The sequence below is a fragment of the Carcharodon carcharias genome, chromosome 21 (assembly GCF_017639515.1).
Source record: "Carcharodon carcharias isolate sCarCar2 chromosome 21, sCarCar2.pri, whole genome shotgun sequence".
Taxonomy (NCBI): domain Eukaryota; kingdom Metazoa; phylum Chordata; class Chondrichthyes; order Lamniformes; family Lamnidae; genus Carcharodon; species Carcharodon carcharias.
The window spans coordinates 86,128,515-86,149,839 of NC_054487.1; the positions used below are offsets into that span (position 1 = coordinate 86,128,515).

A 21,325-nucleotide genomic window follows, 5' to 3' on the forward strand; every position below is an offset into this window, starting at 1 on the left:
TGAAGTACAAACCTAGATCATGACATGGCCTTGGATGCAGAGGTGGAAGTGCTACCTACTGAGCCAAGGTTGATACCTAGAATACTTTGTTTTGGGAAAAGAGAGAGAAACACAAATTGTATGTTATTGTTGTTACTGCACCATTTCAAAAAGATTGAAATCAAGGCATTTTACTTGAACTGACATCAAATTCTCAAAACAGCCTCAGTGTAATTTAGGGGGAAGTTACAGAATTGGTTAGAAGGATGGACACTGATTTCATCAATCTCAAAACATGGAATATAATCAATGACTGAGCGATGAAATTAAAACCAGCAAATTTAAATATCTCTCCACAAAACCTGGAACCAAAATTGTAGTCAAAAATATGACACCAATCCAAGCCTTCAAATGCCCTTGTGCATTTCTACTCAATGTTTTGGGCAGAAGAACAGAATCAGTCAAGTCTGCTCTTCCAAACCACCCATCAGTTTCCTTAATTTGATTGCAGAATAGCCCAGTATCAGTTTCCTCAACAGGAATTGAACCAGTTCTTTAAAAAACTGCCAGGATTTCTGTTCCCCTACCCTCTGCTTGCAATCGGTTCTGCAATTCTTGTTTAAATAGAAGCACCACCCAAATTCCCATTTTCCGTTAACATCCTCAAGTCATAATTGTGCCCCTTGGTCATTGTATTCTGTACCTGACAGGAATTTCCTGAATCCAAATTGAAGAAGTTGACAAGGCAACCTTAGATACTTGTTTTTCTCTGATTGTGTTTCTTCTCCTGCTGGAACTGGCTCTTTTATCTTTCCAGAAAGTTTAAATATCTCAAATTTGCAAGTAAGTAAAATCATCATCGTAAAGTCACTGCAGAAACCAATTCCTTGTCATTAAAAGGAAAGTACTATAACTTAAATATTTTGACGCTTTCAAAAGAATGAGTGTGAGCCTGTGGGAGAAGGGTGAGAACGGAAAGTGAGAGAGAGAGATAGACACACAGACACAAATTAAAGAAAGCAGACTTTCCTCAGCACTACAAAATATGTGCAACTTGACTAATATAGCATTCAGTTGGCTGGTTCCTTTTAAATGAGTAAAGTTTTTCCATAAACATATGGCAATATTAGTGTCTAAGGGGGCTGCTCGAGTCCACTGGAGTTTCATCAAAAACTATTACAAGTCTCAAGTGTCATTACTCTGAACAATTAAACAGTTCACAAGAACAGTAATAAGTTAAAATATCCTTTTTCGGCCGACTTGTAAAATCCTACCCATTGTTACTTTTTAAAAAAATATTTTCATCTTTATATTAAAATTATGCGCAACCTGCTCTTCCCCCTAAATTGGAGAAACTTCTTCAACTTTGCTTCCAATTTTCACCCTTTTCTTAGTTTAGACTCTTCCCTTCCTTTCCTTCTTTGTCTCCCTTTCTGGCAATGGGCTATCAACTAATATTCATTATAAGCCTGCTGGCTACAACAACCATCTCGACTACACTTCCTCACACCCTACACCCTGTCAGGACTCCATTCCATTCTCCTAGTTCCTTCATTTCCGCTGTACCTGTTATGACGATGCAACCTTCTACAATAGCACTTCTGAGATATCTGCTTTTTTCCCCAGCCAAGGATTCTTCCCCACCATGGTTGAAAAAGCCCTGAACTGTGTCTGACCTGTTTCCCACAGTTTTGCTCTCACCACTTCCCATCACCCCGGAACCGTGATAGATTTCCTCTTGTCATTTCTTTACACCTACCAGCCTCTATATTCAATGATCATTTTCCACATTTCTGCCACCTCCAGTGTGATGCCACCAGCAAACATACCTTGCCCCCTTTCAGTCGTCCAAAGAGATCATTCCCTCTGTGATATCCTGGTTCTCTCCTCTATCACCCCCAACACCCCATCCCCTTCCCACAGCATCTTCATATGCAAATGCAGGCGTAGTAACACCTGCCCTTTTACTTTCTCTCTCCTCACCATCCAAGGCCCCAAACACTCCTTCCAGGTGCAGCAGCGATTTACATGGTTTACTTCTTTCAATCTAGCCTACTGCATTCGCCACTCACAATGTGGTCTCCTGTGTACTAGGGAGGCCAAATGCGGACTAGGTGACCGCTTTCCAGCCCACAAGCATGACGCTGAGCTGCCAGTGGCATGTCATTTTAATTCTCCACCTTGCTCTCACTCTGACATCTCTGCCTTCCGTCTGTTGCACTGTTCTAGTGAAGCTCAACATAAGCTTGAGGAACAGCCCCTCATCTTTCAATTAGGCTCTTTACAGCCTTCCGGACTTGACACTGAGCTCAACCATTTCAGACGGTGAACTCTGTCCCCATTTTTAGTTCTTTTTTGCATATTTCGATTTTTCTCTTATTTTCACTTTCAAACAGCAGCGCCTGCTCCAAGAGCTTTTGTTTCTCTTTTTCTTTTCTTGCTCCATCACCATTCCCCACTTTGGTCCTGGGAGACTAACTCTTCCGTCGTTCAGTCTGTCCTACCTTCCACCCGGCCACAGACCTCCTTTTTGTCCTTGTCCCACCCACCCCTTGCTCAACAGCTATTACATTTAACTTTTCCCAGCTCTGATGAAAGGTCACAGACATGAAACGTTAACTCTGTTTTTCTCTCTCCACAGATGCTGTCTGACCCGTTGGGTATTTCCAGCGTTTTCTGTTTTTATTTCAGATTCCAGCATCTACAGTACTCTGCTTTTCAACTAAACTAAAAGCAACATTGACTAAACACTATTTCAGCAGGCAACTTGCACTCTAAGCTACGATAAAGCTTCCCCGTTTAACTTTTAAAAAACGCAAAAATCCACCACCATGGTTATACTTTACTTGTTTCCTTAAGTGGGCACTTCATTGTAAAGGAAGCAAGCTAAGGCTATTCTCAGCTCCTGATGGCTTGCTTCCTTTTTCAGTCAGGTAAGTTCTAATCCCCAAACTGATTTTCATGGTGATGGGCATTTCTCCCTCTAGCCAAAGCTAAGTGAATCTTCCAGCTTTGTTTCAACTCTCATGAGCTTGGTTTCCTCAATCCAAGTGTGAGCTCCGACCTGCATATTGTGTGGTGAACATTGTTCTCTCTCTCAGATTCTTGCAGACTGTATGTCTGCCTGAGGTTCAGAGATATCTCAGAAAAACCTAGAAACCAATCCTACAATGGCAACCTAAAGCCCATGTCCATGGAAAAGTGAATCACATAGGCCTTGTATTCAGCTAGCAATGCTGATTAGCTATCTTTATGACCCTCAGCTCCACTCCATGTTTAAATAAATCAACAGTTTGAAGTATTACCATTATAAACCTGATATTTCTAACCCCTCCGTGTTGAGACCTGGAGATTAACAGTCTACCCAGGGTAGTCACTGATGCCCTTGCCATTGTCTACAGATGCAAGCATCTTGCACCTTCGTCCCAGTAAATCAATCTGGGCCCCAATGTCCCCATAGCGACTGAGCCACCCAAGTTTGTTGTCGGGCAGAATTCAAAGCAGGTCACATGGCCTCCCTCATTCCTCCATTTTAACCTAAATTAAAGGGTCAGTCCCAACACATCATAATCTTGTAAACTTCATATTTGTAACAAAATGACATGGTTGCCAAAAATATCAGCACAGGAGGAAGCCATTCAGACCATCGTGCCTGTGCTGGCTGTCTGCAACAGCAACTCAGCCAGCCTCACTCCCTATAGCCCTGCAAATTTCCTCTGTTCAGGTGTTTACCCATTTCCTTTCTGAAAGTCATGATTGAATCTGCCTCCACCACATGCTTAGGCAGTTTATTCCAGGTCTTAACCACTTGGTGCATAAAAAACTGGTTCTTTTGTCAATCACCTTAAATAGGTATCCTCTTCTGTAAATGGGAAGTTTCTCTCTATCTACTCTGTCTAGACCACACATGCTTTTGAACACCTCTATCAAATCTTCTCTTAATTTTCTCTTCTCTAAGGAGAACAACCCCAGCTTCTCCAATTTACCTTCATAACTGAAGTCCCTCAGCCCTGGAGCCATTCTAGTAAATCTTTATGCACACTCTAAAGCTGTCACATCCTTCTTAAAATGAGGCGCCCAGAATTGGGGACAATACTGCAGATGAGGCCAGACCTGTGTTTTCATGGTAAATGACCATATACACAGATGAAATGTCGCACCTTTCCTCACTCAGCAAACCTTCCAAAACAAATAAAGCCATTGACATTTCAAAGGAAGCAAGCTTCAAGAAAACATATAACCAAAGCGTTTAGCTATTTTCAATACTGAGAGGTAAATGATTTTAATCACACTTCAAAGCACCATCTGTCTATGTAGGCTAGCCACCTGAAAGTCCTGTGCATTAACTGAACCAATGTAAAATACAAGATGGTGTGCTGTTGCTTTCCAGTATACTGAAATCAATGAATAAAAGCTGCTAATACGGAGATGCTACAACCCTAAAATCAATACTAGGCGAGCATCTCATCTTTCTACTGGGCATTTTACAACCTCAACAGTGGGCTGGTTTTTGCTCTCAGTGGCAATGGTGCCAGCCGTTCATTACACTTAACTTGTCCACAGGCTTTCTATGGAATTTAGCACTATTTTAGCTTCACTTTCACTAATTATACATTCCAGCAGCATGATGACATACTTATTGACGGAAATGTACTACAAGATCGTCTTTTATCCTCGTTAGTTTCAGATTGCGTATCCTTTATCTGAAACCCTCAGGGTCAATTGTATTTTGGATTTCAGGTAATTGCGGTTTTCGGATACCACATATAAACTTACATTACAATATCCTAAGCCTAGGGTAACTATAGTCTAAAGTAAATAAAATGGCTAGGAAAGTGAGATCTATCACTGAATAATAAATACAGGATGTCTGTAATAAGTTCCTTTCTGACATGTTCACCACAAAAATCGCAAGGTAAACAATGCAAACAACTAAACTTCCCTTGCTAAAGAGGTTTAAAAAAGTGCGGTTTCTGGATGTGTTCGGTTTTCGGATATATGGATAAAGGATACTCGACCTGTATTACATGGAAAATACAGCATGGAAATAAAAGACTGAAAATTTTTTAAATCCTATTTTTCAAGCATTTCCTTACATTGTTACCCTGACAGGTCGCAAACTTATTCATTCATCACTCACGACCTCTTACCAAATCCCATTTCTTTCTGCGTTCGATCATGGGAAAACATTCCCAAGTCAGTTACGCTGCCTTCAAATTCCCAATCTAGCTGTTGCCCCTTCATTTGCCATAATACTTCTGCAGCTGTCAATCGGCTTAATCACACTTCCACCTCCGATTCCTTTCTTGTCCTTAGTAAACCCTTAATTGCTTTCACCCTAAATATTTCTCCTAGCATGGCCGCTACTTTCTTTCCTCATGTCCAAGTGGCGCAGGCTTGAACATGTGTGACAGACAAATGATTTCGTCATCCACTGCCAGATCTTGTTCCAGTCAGCCAAAACTGCTCACTACTTCAGGATCATCCTGGAGGGAGAATATAACAACCCTTCCTGCTGCTTCTCTCCAACTGTTTTCTTAAAGCCCTCTACCCTCCCTCCTCCACCCTTACTGCCAATAAATGCAAAGAGGTCATGGTCTTCTTTGTCAATAAGATGGAGCCCATCTGCTCAGCTACTTATGTTTTAACTTGCGCCAAGTCCCATTAGCCCATCACTCCTATGCTCCCTGGCCTGATTGGCTCCTGATCAAGCTTTTGGTCATTTGTTCTAATGTCTTTTTATGTTGCTTGCTGTCAAATTTTGTTTGATAAAGCTCCTGTGAAGCACCTTGAGATGTTTTACTTCGTTAAATGTGCTGTACAAATACAAGTTGTTGTTATTTTCATTATACTTGGTGTTTAGACTTGCCCCATAACTTCCAGCTGTCACAGGCAGACTTGAACACGCAACACTTTCCTTAAAAACAAAGACTGATCATTTCTATATGTGCAGAAAATCTGATGTTACACAATTGCTTTCTGTTGAATACAAGACCCTTATTTCAAAAGAATGTTTTAAACATTACAATTCTGACTTCTCATTGAGCTAAGAATAATCAGCCTAGAACTGGCCAGAGGAAACTTCAGGAATTCCCCCTGTGGCCCTGCATACCTGTTCCCAGTTCAGGGTCAAATACGACTGGCCTGGTTCTGTCTCTGACAGTGACCAGGGAGTTGGAGGCCAGGGAACAGGGTTTGTGGGCCAGGGAACAGGGTTTGTGGTGAGAGCAAAGAAAATGGTGTTGTTTCGCTGAAGGAAATTGTTGCTTATTCAGGGTCCTGGACAAGCAGTGTGACATCAGAGGCACTGGAGGTGATTCTCATAGACAAGGTGAGCTTAAAGAGGCAGGAGGGGAGGAGGAGAGACAGTAGAGAGAATGTAAATTCATGGCTAAGGATAGGACAGGGTGGAACCTTGGGGGAAATTTGGCTTGGTGGGAAATACGAAGGGAAGAATTTTTGACTTAAAGCTTGATCAAAGAGATAGGTTTTCAGGAGCATCTTAAAGGAGGAGAGAAGCAACGAGGTGGAGAGGTTTAGGGGGGCAATTCCAGGACTTATGGGTCTGGCAGCTAAATACATAGCTGCCAATGTGATTAAAATTGGGGAGATGCAAGAGGGTGGAGGAGATTACAGAGATAGGGAAGGTCAAGGCCATAAAGGATTCGGGAAAAAACATGAAAGTATTGCTTCACTGGGAGTCAACATAGGCCGCGGGGCAGAGGGGTGATGGGTTAAAGGGACTTAGTGCAAGTTAAAACACAGGTAGCAGAGTTTTAGATCACCTCAAGTTTATGAAGGGTTAGAAAATGGGAGGCTAGCCATGGTCCCTTTGCGAGCACTTCACATGACTGTCAGTCATCATTAGCCATGTCAAGAACATAAGAAACAAGAGTTGGCCATTTGGCCCCTCAAGCCTGCTCCACCATTCAGTAAGATCGTGGCTAAATCTTTAAATCAACTCCAATTTCATACACTATCCCCATATCCCTCTATTACAATAATGCCTGAAAATCCATCGATCTGTTTTAGGAACATATGAATTAGGAGCAGGAGTAGGCCACACAGCCCCTCGAGCCTGCACCACCATTCAATAAGATCGTGGCAGATCTGAATGTAACCTCAACCCCACATTCCGGCCTATCTCCAATAACCCTTCGCCCCCTTGCTCATCAGGAACCTGTCTAGCTCTGCCTTAAAAACATTCAACAACTCTGCTTCCACTGCCTTTTGAGGAAGAGAGTTTCAAAGGTTCATCACCTTCAGAGAAAAAAAAAATCTTCTCTGTCCTAAACCTCTTATTTTTAAACAGTGACCCCTCCTAGTTCTAGAATTTCCCACAAGAGGAAACATTCTCTCCACATCCACCCTGTCAAGAACCCTCACGATCACATTGTTTCAATCAAGTCACCTCTTACTCTTCTAAACTCCAGAGGATACAAGCCCAGCCTGTCCAACCTTTCCTCATAATATCTGGAATGGGAGGGTTGTCTCAATTCTAGCAAACCTTTTCTGAACTGCTTCCAATGCATTTACATCCTTCCTTAAATAAGGAGGCCAGTACTGTACAAAGTACTCCAAATGTGGTTTTACCAGTGCTCTGTATAGCTGAAGCATAACCTCCCTACTTTTGTATTCAAATCTCCTCGCGATAAATAATAACATTCTATTAGCTTTCCCAATTATTTGCTGTACCTGTACCTTTTGTGATTCATGCACTAGAACACCCAGGTCCCTCTGCACCTCAGAGCTCTGCAATCTCTCATCATTTAGATAATATGCTTCTCTTTTATTTTTCCTGCCAAAATGGACAATTTCACATTTCCCCACATTATACTCCATTTGCCAGATCTTTGTCCACTCACTTAACCTATCTATATCCCTTTGGAGCTTCCTTATGTCCTCTTCACATCTTACTTTCCTACATATCTTAGTAGCATTTGCAAATTTAGCAACCATTCCTTAGGTCCCTTCATCCAAGCCATTTATATAAATTGTAACAAGTTGAGGCCCCAACACAGATCCCTGTAGCACACCACTCACTACATCCTGCCAACCAGAAAAAGACCCATTGATGCCTACTCTCTTTCCTGGTAGCTAGCCAATTTTCTATCCATGTCAATATGTTATCCCTTACACCATGAACTTTTACTTTCTGCAATAACCTTTGATGTGGCACTTTATCAAATGCCTTCTGGAAATCTAAGTACAGTACATCCACTGGTTCCCCTTTATCCAGTGCACACGTTACTTCTTCAAAGAACTCCCAATAAATTGGTTAAACATAATTTCCCTCCCACAAAACCATGTTGACTCTGCCTGATTACCTCGAATTTATCTAAGTGCCCTGCTGTAACATATTTAATAATAGCTTCTAACATTTTCCCTATGGCAGATGTTAAGCTAACTGGCCTTCAGTTTCCTGCTGTCTCCCTCCCTTTTTGAATAAAGGACTTACATTCGCTATTTTCCTATCTAATGGAACCTTCCCCGAATCTAGGGAATTTTGGAAAATTAAAACCAATGCATCAACAATGCCACTTCTTTTAAGACCCTAGGCTGAAGTCCATCAGGACTCAGGGACCTGTCACACTGCAGTTCCAACAATTTACTCAGTACCACTTTCCCTGATGATTGTAATTTTCTTGAGTTCCTCCTTCCCTTTCATTTCCTGATTTACAGCTATTTCTGGGATATTACTTGCATTCTTTATAGTGAAGGCCAATGCAAAATACCACTCACTTTCTAGAAGACCAATGCTCACTTTGTTAACTCCTTTTTTAGATATCTATAGAAACTCTTACATTTTTATATTCCTAGCCAGCTTTCTCTTATACTCTATTTTTCCTCCTCATTATTCTTTTCGTCATCCTTTGCTTTTATTATATTCTGCCCAATCTTCTGACCTGCTTGCATCCTTGAGCAATTATATACTTTTTCTTAAGTTTGATACTATCTTTAATTTTTTTAGTTCACCTCGGATGGTGGGTCTTCCCCTTGGAATTTTTCTTTTTATTTCTTTCTAGTATGTATCTATTCTGTGTATTCTGAAATATCCTTTTAAACGTCTGCCATTGCACCTTTGTTGACCTATCCCTTAACCTAATTTGCTGATTCACTTTGGCTAGCTGTGTTTTCATGCCCTCATAACGGTCCCCATCGGTCCCTATTTAAGTTTAAAAGACTAATCTTGGACCCGCTCATCTTTCCCTCAAACAGAATGTAAAATTCAATCATATTATGATTGCTGCTACCCGGGGTGCCTTCACTATGGAGGTCATCAATTAATCCTATCTAGTCGCACAATACCAGGTCTCGTATAGCCTGCTCTCTGGTTGGTTCCAGAGCTTGCTGTTCTAAGAAACTATCCCGAAAACATCCTATGAGCTCCTCAAATAGGCTACATTTGCCCATCTGATTTTTCCAATCTATATGTAGATTAAAATCCCCCATGATTATTGCCTCACCTTTCTGACAAGCTCCCAGTATTCCTTCCTTTATATCCCGTCCTGCCGGTGTGGCTACTGTTAGGGGGCCTGTACACCATTCCCACAAGTGGCTTCTTGCCTTTATCATTTCTCATCTCTACCCAAACAGTTTCTACATCCTGGTCTCCTGAACCTAAGTCATCCCTCTCTAATGTGCTAATACCATCATTAAGTAACAGAGCCACCCCTCCACCTTTTGCTAGCCTCTTGTCCTTCCTAAATGTCATGGAACCTTCAATATTCAGGTCTCAATCTGTGTCATCCTGCAGCCATATATCTGTAATACCCAGAGTGGGCATCCACAGCCTCCAGGGTAGATAATTCCTAAGAATCACAATTTTGAGTGTGAAGAAATTTCTCCTCATTGTAGTCTTAAATTGCCGACCATTCCTCCTGAGACTGTGACCCCTAGTTCTAGACTGTCCAGCCGGGTGGGAGGGAGTTGGGGTTGGGGGCAGGGACAGCCTCTCAGCAGCATCTACCCTGTCAAACCCTCTAAGATTGCTACATCTTTCAATCAGATCACGTCTTGTTTTACAAACCTCCAGTGATTATAGGCCCATTCAGCTTATGTATAGGACTGCTTCTGTTTCCCTTATCACCTCCCTTAGTCCCTTCTCTGTTACTTCCTCAAAACACTCCAGCAAGTTAGTTCAACATGATTTCCCCTTAATGAATCCATGTTGGCTTTCCTTAATTATCCTGCACTTGCCTAAATAGCTATTGATTTTATCCCATACTGGGACTCCTTCTCAGCACTGTGGGGATACCAGCTGGACTGCAGTGGTTCAATTAGGCAGCTCACCACCTTCTTCTCTAGGGCAATAAATGTTGGCCATGCCTGAGATGCTCATATCTCATGAACAAATTAAAATAAAACTAGAAATGTCAGACAAATTTGAAACCACTTCCTAAAATATTTGCAGCAATTGTGATGAGTCAAACAGCAAGTGATACAGGCTGACCAATTCTGTCTGCATATGAATGTAACCTTCCTCTGCTGATCTGTTACTTCCATTGTACATTTTGCGCCCCACTGCAGTGGCACGAAAGACAGGTGATTTGTACAATATGGACATCTGCTTTCACTATACACTGGTGATGCATTAGTTACATGGCACACAAGGTGAAATACTGAGACACTTCCCAACTATAAAGACAATCTCTGCTCACCTTTGCCTCCAGAATATTGAGTGTTGTTTCAATTTGCTGGATACGTAAAGAAAGATTGGCCAGTTTCTGAAAGAGGGGGAAAAAATTTGCGAATAGATAGAAACTTGCAAAACATAGAAGATGCAGTGACATGAACAAAAATGCACTGAAATTTATTTAACACCTCATCATGTCTCTCAAGCACCTCAAAAGTTTGTACAAGCAATGGATTAGTTCTGAAGTACAATGGCTGATGTATAGGTTAGTAGAACAGCACATAGTTGCATCCGAGCAAACAACCAAGTAAAGAATCCCCAGCTAATCCGTTCAAGTGGTTGGGGGAATAGAAGAGAGGAGAGGGAAAGAGGGTGAGTTTTTGACCAGAAAGCTAAAAACCCTCCACTCTCAAAATAATGCCAAGGAATCTTTAACATCTATTTTACCACCATCTTCCGTCCAACAAGAGAATCTAACCATCTCCCTTGACGTTCAATGGCATTACCATTGCTGAATCTCCCACTATCAATATCCTGGGGGGCGGGGTTACCATTGATCAGGAATCAAACTGGACCAGCCATATAAATACAAGAGCAGATCAGAGGCTCGGAATCCTGCGGTGAGTAACTCACCTCCTGACTCCCCAAAGCCTGTCCACCATCTACAAGGCACAAGTCAGGAGTGTGATGGAATACTCCCCACTTGCCTGGATGAGTGCAGTTCCAACAACGCTCAAGAAGCTTGACACCACCCAGGACAAAGCAGCCTGCTGAATTAACACACTATCCATGCCCTCTACCACCGATGCACAGTATCAGCAGCGTGTACCATCTACAAGATGCACTGCAGCAACTCACCAAGGCTCCTTCGACAGCACCTTCCAAACCCACAACCTCTACCACCTAGAATGACAAGGGCAGCAAATACATTCGAACACCACCACCTACAAGTTCCCCTCCAAGCCACTCACCATCCTGACTTGGAAATATATCGCTGTAGCTTCACTGTCGCTGAGTCAAAATCCTGGAACTCCCTCCCTAACAGCACAGTGGGAGTAACTTTTTCACAACCACCAGGCTTCTCAAAGCCAATGAAGTGCTGTTGAAGTGAAGTCATGGTTGTAATGGGGGAAACATGGCAGCCAATTAGCACACAGCAAGCTCCAACAAACAGAAATGTAAAAACGACCAAATAATCTGTATGTGATGTTGATTGAGGGATAAATAATAGCCCTAGGGCACTGGGAATAATTCCCCTGCTTTTCTTGGAAATAGCGCTACAAAATGTTTTACATCTTCCCAAATGGGCTGCTGGGACCTCGATTTAACATCTCATCTGAATGACAGCATTCTGACAGTGCAGCACTCCCTCAGTACTGCAATGGTGCATCAACCTAGATTATATGCTCAAGACCAGCAGTGCAGCTTGAACTCATAACCTTCTGACTCAGGCAGAAGTGCTACCAATAAAAGCTGACACTAGTGTTCTAAACTGCTACCTCCGATGTAGTGTAGTCCACTCAATCAGATCAGGATTTTATTCCCTATTTTTACGTGAGACTGGTGGATCTTGTTTTTATGCTGTTGCTTTACTTGTGGACAGATCCTAAACCAGACCTCCTAATGCACCAATAGAGATAGTCACAATTCAACAGAAGCACCAGGTGGGGTACCTATATTTAAATATATCATTGGGGTGTGGGCTAAAGCAACATTTCTTGCCCATCCCTAATTGCTTGGAGGGCTTTTAAGTAGCATGGAACTGGAGTCATGGGGCAGAGGCTGGTACAATACCTTCCATTCACACCACACATCTGCAAGGCAAATCACACACCATTCTAACTTGGAACTACATCGCTATGTCACTATCAGTGGGTCAAAATCCTGGAACTCCCTAACAGCACTCTGGACTGCAGCAATTCAAGGCGGCAACTCACCACCTTCTCAAGGGAAATAAGAGATAAGCGATTTTTTTTTTCTTTATTCTTCCATGGGATGTGGGTGTCACTGGCAAAGTCAGCATTTGATGCCCATCCATAATTGCCCTTGAACTGAGTGACTTGCTAGGCCATTTCAGAGGGCAGTTAAGAGTCAACCACATTGCTGTGGATCTGGAGTCACATGTAGGCCAGACCAGGTAAGGATGGCTAATTTCCTCCCCTAAAGGGTGTTAATAAACCAGATGGGTTTTTACAACAATTGATGATAGTTTTGTGATCACCATTACCAAGACTGGCTTTCAAATTCAATTAACAAAATTTGGAATTAAGTTCCACCAGCTGCAGCGGTGGGATTTGATCCAATGCCCCCAGGGTATTAGCATGGGCCAAAACAAAAACACCTGGAAAAACTCAGCAGGTCTGGAGACTCCGGAGAGGAGCACAGTTAACGTTTCGAGTCTGAATGACCCTTCAACAGAACTAAGTAAAAATAGAAGAGAGGTGAAACATAAGCTGGTTTAAGGGGGGTTGGGATAGGTAGAGCTGAATAGAGGGCCAGTGATAGGTGGAGATAACCAAAAGATGTCACAGACAAAAGGACAAAGAGGTGTTAAAGGTGGTGATATTATCTATGGAATGTGCTAATTAAGGGTAGAAAGCAGGACAAGCAAGGTACAGATAGCCCCAGTGGGGGTGGGGTGGGGTGAAGGAATCAAAAAAGGCTAATAGGTAGGGATAAAACAATGGATGGAAATACATTTAAAAGTAATGGAAATAGGTGAGAAAAGAAAAATCTATATAAATTATTGGAAAAAACAAAAAGGAGGGGGAAAAGAATCAGAAAGGGGGTGGGGATGGAGGAGAGAGTTCATGATCTAAAATTGTTGAACTCAATATTCAGTCCAGAAGGCTGTAAAGTGCCTAGTTGGAAGATGAGGTGCTACTCCTCCAGTTTGCGTTGAGCTTCACTGGAACAATGGAGCAAACCAAGGACAGACATGTGGGCATGAGAGCAGGGTGGAGTATTGAAATGGTAAGCGACAGGGAGATCTGGGTCATGCTTGCAGACAGACCAAAGGTGTTCTGCAAAGTGGTCACCCAGTCTGGGTTTGGTCTCTCCAATGTAGAGGAAACCACATTGGAAGCAGCGAATGCAGTAGACTAGATTGAGGGAAGTGCAAGTGAAATGCTGCTTCACTTGAAAGAAGTGTTTGGGCCCTTGGACGGCAAGGAGAGGGGAAGTAAAGGGGCAGGTGTTGCACCTTCTGCGGTTGCATGGGAAGGTGCCGTGGGAGGGGGTTGAGGTGTAAGGGGTGATGGAGGAGTGGACCAGCGTGTCCTGGAGGGAACAATCCCTGCGGAATACTGCTGGGGTGGGGGGTGAAGGGAAGATGTGTTTGGTGGTGGCATCATGCTGGAGTTGGCAAAAATGGCAGAGGATGATCCTTTGAATGCGGAGGCTGGTGGGGTGATAAGTGAAGCCAAGGGGGACCCTATCATGTTACTGGGAGGGAGAAGGTGGTGTGAGGGCGGATGCGCGGGAGATGAGCCGGACACGGTTGAGAGCCCTGTCAACCACCGTGGGTGGAAAACCTCGGTTAAGGAAGAAGGAGGACATGTCAGAGGAACTGTTTTTGAAAGTGGCATCATCAGAACAGATGCGACGGAACTGAGAGAATGGGATGGAGTCCTTACAGGAAGCGGGGTGTGAGGAGCTGTAGTCAAGGAAGCTGTGGGAGTCGGGAGGCTTGTAATGGATATTGGTGGACAGTCTATCATCAGAAATTGAGACAGAGAGGTCAAGGAAGAGAAGGGAAGTGTCAGAGATGGACCATGTGAAAATGATGGAGGGGTGGAAATTGGAAGCAAAATTAATAAATTTCCCAGGTCCAGACGAGAGCATGAAGCAGCACCGAAGTAATGATTGATGTACCGGAGAAAGAGTTGTGGATGGGGCTCGGAGTAGGACTGGAACAAGGAATGTTCCACATACCCCATTAAGAGACAGGCATATCTGGGGCCCATGCGGGTATCCATAGCCACACCTGTTATCTGGAGGAAGTGAGAGGAGTTGAAGGAGAAATTGTTCAGTGTGAGAACAAGTTCAGCCAGACGGAGAAGAGTAGTGGTGGATGGGGATTGTTCTGGCCTCTGTTCGAGCAAGAAGCGGAGAGCCCTCAGACCATCCTGGTGGGGGATGGAGGTGTAGAGGGATTGGACGTCCATGGTGAAGAGGAGGCGGTTGGGGCCAGGGAACTTGAAATTGTTGATATGATGTAGGGCGTCAGAGGAATCGCGGATGTAGGTGCGAAAGGACTGGGCAAGGGGAGAGAGAATGGAGTCAAGATAGCAAGAAATTAGTTCAGTGGGGCAGGAACAGGCTGACACGATCGGTCTGCCGGGACAGTCCTGCTTGTGGATTTTGGGTAGGAGGTAGAAGCGGGCCATCCAAGGTTGGGAGACTATCATGTTGGAAGCTGTGGAAGGAAGATCTCCAGAGGAGATGAGGTCATTAACAGTCCTGAAAACAATGGCTTGATGTTCAGTTGTGAGGTCATGGTCCAGGGAGAGGTAGGAGGAAGTGTCTGCGAGTTGACGCTCAGCCTCTGCGAGATAGAGGTCAGTGCGCCAAACAACAACAGCACCACCCTTGTCAGTGGGTTTGATGACAATGTCAGGGTTGGACCTGAGAGAACGGAGTGCAACAAGTTCAGGGAGGGACAGGTTAGAGTGGGTGAGAGGAGCAGAGAAATTGAGACGACTAATGTCACACAGACAGTTCTCAATGAAAAGATTAAGAGAAGGTAAGAACCCAGAGGGAGGGGTCCAGGTGGAGGGAGAATATTGGAGATGGGTAAAAGGATCCGTTGAATGGGGAGAGAACTCCTGCCCAAAGAAGTGAGCACGGAGACGAAGGCGGTGGAGGAAGAGTTCAGCATTGTGCTGAGCCCAAAATTCATTGAAATGAGGGCGTAAGGGTATGAAACTAAGTCCTTTGCTGAGCACTGAACGTTCAGCATCGGAGAGGGGAAGGTCAGGGGGAATGGTGAATACACGGCCGGGGCTGGGATTGGAAGACGGGATAGGGACAGAGGGACAGGCAGGGGTGGAGGGTCCTGGATGGGTGTTGGTGTCGATGAATTGTTGGAGCTTGCGTTCCTTTGCACTTGAAAGAAAGAGACAAAGTTTCTTGTTGAGGCGTTGGATGAGATGAAGAATAAAATGAAACTGGGGCCACACGCAGCTTTGAAAAAGGGTGCGGCAGTGCTGCTGGAGGGAGAGGTCGAGTGTGTTCAGATGGCGGCGCATGGCACTGAGTGTGGATCTCAGAATGCGACGAGAACAGCAGTCCGAGGAGTGTTGTATGTCCCGGAGATACCTGTAATCCTGGGTGGGTTCAAAACATGAGGGATGGAACTTCAGTTGAAATCCAAGTGGGGTAAGTCGGAGACGGAGACAGTCACTGAGGAAGGAAATGTGGCTGTGAAAGCGGGTTTTAGTAAATACCTTGTCAAACACGAGGAGAGAAATGGAAAGCAATGAAGGTGAACAAGGCAAAAGAGAGATACGAAAATTCTGACAGAGCGAAAAGCAATACTTCTTCAAGGTAGGCATTCCTTGAAGAGAAGTGGTAGTCAATTAAACACTAAGATAAAAGCAAAAAACTGCGGGTGCTGGAAATCCAAAACAAAAATACCTGGAAAAACTCAGCGGGTCTGGCAGCATCTGCGGAGAGGAACACAGTTAACGTTGAGTCCAAATGGCCCTTCAACAGAATGAAGTAAAAATAGAAGAGAGGTGAAATATAAGCTGGTTTAAGGGGGGGGAGGGGTGGGACAAGTAGAGCTGGATAGAGGGCCAGTGATAGGTGGAGATAACCAAAAGATGTCACAGACAAAAGGACAAAGAGGTGTTGAAGGTGATGATATGGGTACCCGCATGGACCCCAGCTATGCCTGTCTGTTTATGGGGTATGTGGAACATTCCTCGTTCCAGTCCTACTCCGGCCCCCTCCCACAATCCTTTCTCTGATACATCGACGATTACTTCGGTGCTGCTTCATGTTCTCGTCGGGACCTGGAAAAATTTATTAATTTTGCTTCCAATTTCCACCCCTCCATCATTTTCACATGGTCCATCTCTGACACTTCCCTTACCTTCCTTGACCTCTCTGTCTCAATTTCTGGTGATATTGTCCACCAATATCCATTACAATTCTACCGACTCACTTAGCTACCTCGACTACAGCTCCTCACAGCCCGCTTCCTGTAAGGACTCCATCCCATTCTCTCAGTTCCTTCGCATCTGTTCTGACGATGCCACTTTCAAAAATAGTTTCTCTGACATGTCCTCCTTCTTCCTTAACCGAGGTTTTCCACCCATGGTGGTTGACAGGGCCCTCAACCGTGTCCGGCCCATCTCCCGCGCATCCGCCCTCACACCTTCTTCTCCCTCCCAGTAACATGATAGGGTCCCCCTTGTCCTCACTTATCACCCCACCAGCCTCCGCGTTCAAAGGATCATCCTCTGCCATTTCCACCAACTCCAGCATGATGCCACCACCAAACACATCTTCCCTTCACCCCCGCCGGCAGTATTCCGCAGGGATTGTTCCCTCCGAGACACGCTGGTCCACTCCTCCATCACCCCTTACACCTCAAACCCCTCCCACAGCACCTTCCCACGCAACCGCAGAAGGTGCAACACCTGCCCCTTTACTTCCCCTTTCCTCGCCATCCAAGGGCCCAAACACTCCTTTCAAGTGAAGCAGCATTTCACTTGCACTTCCCCCAATTTAGTCTACTGCATTCGTTGCTCCCAATACGGTTTCCTCTACATTGGAGAGACCAAACCCAGACTGGGTGACCACTTTGCAGAACACCTTTGGTCTGTCCACAAGCATGACCCAGACCTCCCTGTCGCTTGCCATTTCAATACTCCACCCTGCTCTCATGCCCACAAGTCTGTCCTTAGCTTGTTGCATTGTTCCAGTGAAGCTCAACGCAAACTGGAGGAGTAGCACCTCATCTTCCGACTAGGCACTTTACAGCCTTCCGGACTGAATATTGAGTTCAACAATTTTAGATCATGAACTCTCGTCTCCATCCCCACCCCCTTTCCGATAACCCCCCCTTTTTTCCAATAATTTATATAGATTTTTCTTTTCTCACCTACTTCCATTATTTTTAAATGTATTTCTATCCATTTTTTTATCTCTTCCTTTTAGACTTTTTTGATTCCTTCACCCCACTCCACCCCCACTAGGGCTACCTGTTCCTTGCTTGTCCTGCTTTCTACCCTTAATTAGCACATTCCATTGATAATATCACCACCTTCAACACCTCTTTGTCCTTTTGTCTGTGACATCTTTTGGTTATCTCCACCTATCACTGGCCCTCTATCCAGCTCTACCTGTCCCACCCCGCCCCCTTAAACCAGCTTATATTTCACCTCTCTTCTATTTTTACTTAGTTCTGTTGAAGGGTCATTCAGACACAAAATGTTAACTGTGCACCTCTCTGCAGATGCTGCCAGACCTGCTGAGTTTTTCCAGGTATTTTTGTTTTTGTTTTGGATTTCCAGCATCCGCAGTTTTTTGCTTTTATATTAGCCTGGGCCTCTGGATTGCTAGCCCAGTCACATTGCCACTACAGCACCGTCTCTCCCTATAAAAATGGACGCACACATCCCATGGAAGACTAAAAAAGAAACTGGTGTACCAGTTGAGTTCTTAATGACAGCATTTTTACCTTTCTAAATCAAAATTATCGAATTCAGTTTCACAACTTGCTACAATGGGATTTGAACTCCTGACTTGTGTTTATTGATCCAGTATCTTAACCACTGCACTGCCATAGCTCCTCTATGCAAAGACTAGAAGTGTGGATACCCTGCTCTGGTGCACAACTATTGGACACGATAAAGCTAGCACACAGCTGTAGGTGAAGCACACGGATTTACAAGATTTACTGTTGAAACTGAGAAAAAGCAGAGTTGCAACCTGAATATCAAGCCCAGCAACAGGGGAGACCCAAGGCCACATGACATTAAATTAAATTATTAGCCGCATATGGTTAACTTTGCTGCATACTTTAAAAGATGAAAACCGGAACATCACCCAGGTATACTGTGATTCATTGTTCTGTACAATAAGCAGATTGTAAACTAGGCAGCAGACAAGGAAAGCATCTATTGAGTGGGTCAATCTACCAGAAGGAAAATAGGATGAACTTTTTGAACTACCTCTTCACAGACTGTTGAAAACCGATTCAAAAACCGGACAGTGTGTGCAATAAACTGGTTGAGAAATGCCACCGTCCTCTTCTGCTGGATGGCTGGAACCTGCAGTGAAAAATCCAAGATTAATTTTACTTGATGCTGACTGTGGAAAGTCAATTCAAGGGGCTCACTATGGATAATGTACCTAAAGAAACCATGCACTTAACAATTCTTTTAACAGTTAGAGATGCAGATCCAGGAAGGGCAGGGGGCGGGGTCAGGGAGGTTCCAAAAGTGTAGTCCTTGAGCAGCAAATAAATACCCAATCTAAAACATACAATTTAAACAACGCACCCTGAAAATAATGGAGGGACAATTGATAGCAATTGAATGCCAGCCAGCATTATCAATCTGTCATAGTGATAGCTGACATTGCACAATTTAGAGTTAGTAGTTGAAGGTAAGATTAGGGCTTAGAGGCTAAGGATTGTTGGCAAAGGGTTAGTGGCCAGGGTTGAAGATTAGGGGGGTTAGTGGTCAGGGTTGAAGGTTAGGGGGTTAGTGGCCAGGGTTGGAGGTTAGGGGGCTAGTGGCCAGGGTTGAAGGTTAGTGGCCAGGGTGGAAGGTTAGGAGGGTTAGTGGCCAGGGTTGAAGGTTAGGGGTGTTGGTGGCCAGGGTTGAAGGTTAGGAGGGTTGGTGGCCAGGGTTGAAGGTTAGGAGGGTTAGTGGCCAGGGTTGAAGGTTACTGTTAAGGGTTAGAGGTTAGTGGATTAAGCCTAGGGTTTAGAGGTTAAGTTTAGGTGTTAAGGCCAGTGATTCGCGTTTTGGGCTGGGGGGAAGTGGTTAAGTTTGGAATTGAAGGCTGGGGTATCGAGGCCTAAGGCTTGTGATTAATGGTCAGGGTTTTTTGGAGGTGGGGTGGGGTGGGGGGGGGAGGTCAAAGTTAGGGTTTGGCGCTCTCGGTCTCCCCCGCCCCCGCGCTGCCCTCCCCCTCCACCACCACCACCCGGATTCCCGGGTCCCTCCTCTCACCCGGGTCAGGTCAATCCCCGATCCCACTAGCGGGAGTCCGTCGGCGTCCATCCCGCCCACCGGAAGTATCGGCTGCTGCCACCCCCCCCTCCCCCACTTCCCCGCTTCCCCGCCTCACCCCTGACCCGGAAAGGAAGCGGCCGCAGGGGCGGGGAAGGAAGCCCCGGTTTGGGGGCGGGGTCTGAGCGGCTCCTGGAAGGCGGCCAAGAGATTGTCTGTCCCTCATGCTGGACAGGAACAGGCGGGGACGGGAGGAGGCCGGTGTCGGCGGACAGGATTCGGTGGTATTCACATTCCTAACAATGTTCAAAACACGAAAAAAAAAAAAATGCTGCAGAAATACTCAGCAGGTCTGGCAGCATCTGTGAAGAGAGAGAGAGAGAGAGAGGGAGAGAGGGAGGGAGGGAGGGAGGGAGTTAATATTAGGGGCAATAACCTGTCATCAGATAAAAGCAAAAAACTGCAGGTGCTGCAAATCCAAAACAAAAAAAAAACAAAAATACCTGGAAAAACTCAGCAGGTCTGGCAGCATCTGTGAAGAGAGAGATACAGTTAACGTTTCGAGTCCGTATGACTCTTCAACAGAACTAAGTAAAAATGGAAAAGAGGTGAAATATAAGCTGGTTTAAGGGGTGGGGGGTTGGGGGAGGACAGGTAGAGCTGGATAGCGGGCCAGTGATAGCTGGAGATAACCAAAAGATGTCACAGACAAAAGGACAAAGAGGTGTTGAAGGTGGTGATATTATCTATGGAATGTGCTAATTAAGGGTAGAGAGCAGGACGAGCAAGGTACAGATAGCCCTAGTGGGGGTGGGGTGGGGTGAAGGAATCGACAAAGGCTAAAAGGCAAAGATAAAACAATGGATGGAAATACACTTAAAATATTAGAAGTAGGTGGGGAAAGAAAAAATCTGTATAAATTATTGGGAAAAAAAAGGGGGTGGGGACGGAGGAGAGAGTTCATGATCTAAAATTGTTGAACTCAATATTCGGTCCGGAAGGCTGTAAAGTGCCTAGTCGGAAGGTGAGGTGCTGTTCTTCCAGTTTGCGTTGAGCTTCACTGGAACAATGCAGCAGGCCAAGGACGGACATGTGGACATTAAGAGCAGGGTGGAGTGTTGAAATGGCAAGCGACAGGGGGGTCTGGGTCATGCTTGCGGACAGACCGAAGGTGTTCCGCAAAGCGGTCACCCAGTCTGGGTTTGGTCTCTCCAATGTAGAGGAAACCGCATTGGGAGCAGCGAATGCAGTATACTAAATTGAGGGAAGTGCAAGTGAAATGCTGCTTCACTTGAAAGGAGTGTTTGGACCCTTGGACGGTGAGGAGAGGGGAAGTTTTATCAGAATTGGGAAAAGGTTAGAGAGGTAACAGGATTTAAGGAAATGGACAGGAGGGGAAAAAGGGGAGGGCTGTCAGATCTACTGAGTATTTCCAATACTTTTTAAAAATTTTCAGCTTGCTCAGTATTTTAAGCATTCACAGTATTTTGCTTTCGTATCGGTGCTCCAAAGCCTCTTT

General features: G+C 44.6%; 1 protein-coding gene across 3 annotated transcripts in view; it reads right to left on the reverse strand.

The window, feature by feature from the left end:
* washc3 (WASH complex subunit 3) overlaps positions 1 to 19,888 on the reverse strand; it is a 37,099-nt gene extending 17,211 nt beyond the window's left edge. The window contains exons 1-3 of one of the 3 annotated variants that reach the window (XM_041216337.1): positions 19,807 to 19,888; positions 18,799 to 18,897; positions 10,641 to 10,706 (exon numbers count right to left, since the gene is read on the reverse strand). In XM_041216337.1, the coding sequence (XP_041072271.1) occupies positions 10,641 to 10,706; positions 18,799 to 18,897; positions 19,807 to 19,857 (216 nt within the window). In that variant the 5' untranslated portion in view covers positions 19,858 to 19,888. The remainder of the gene's footprint in view (positions 1 to 10,640; positions 10,707 to 18,798; positions 18,898 to 19,806) is intronic. The other 2 variants (XM_041216339.1, XM_041216338.1) reach the window with 2 other exon arrangements.
* Between the last annotated feature and the right edge of the window lie 1,437 nt (positions 19,889 to 21,325).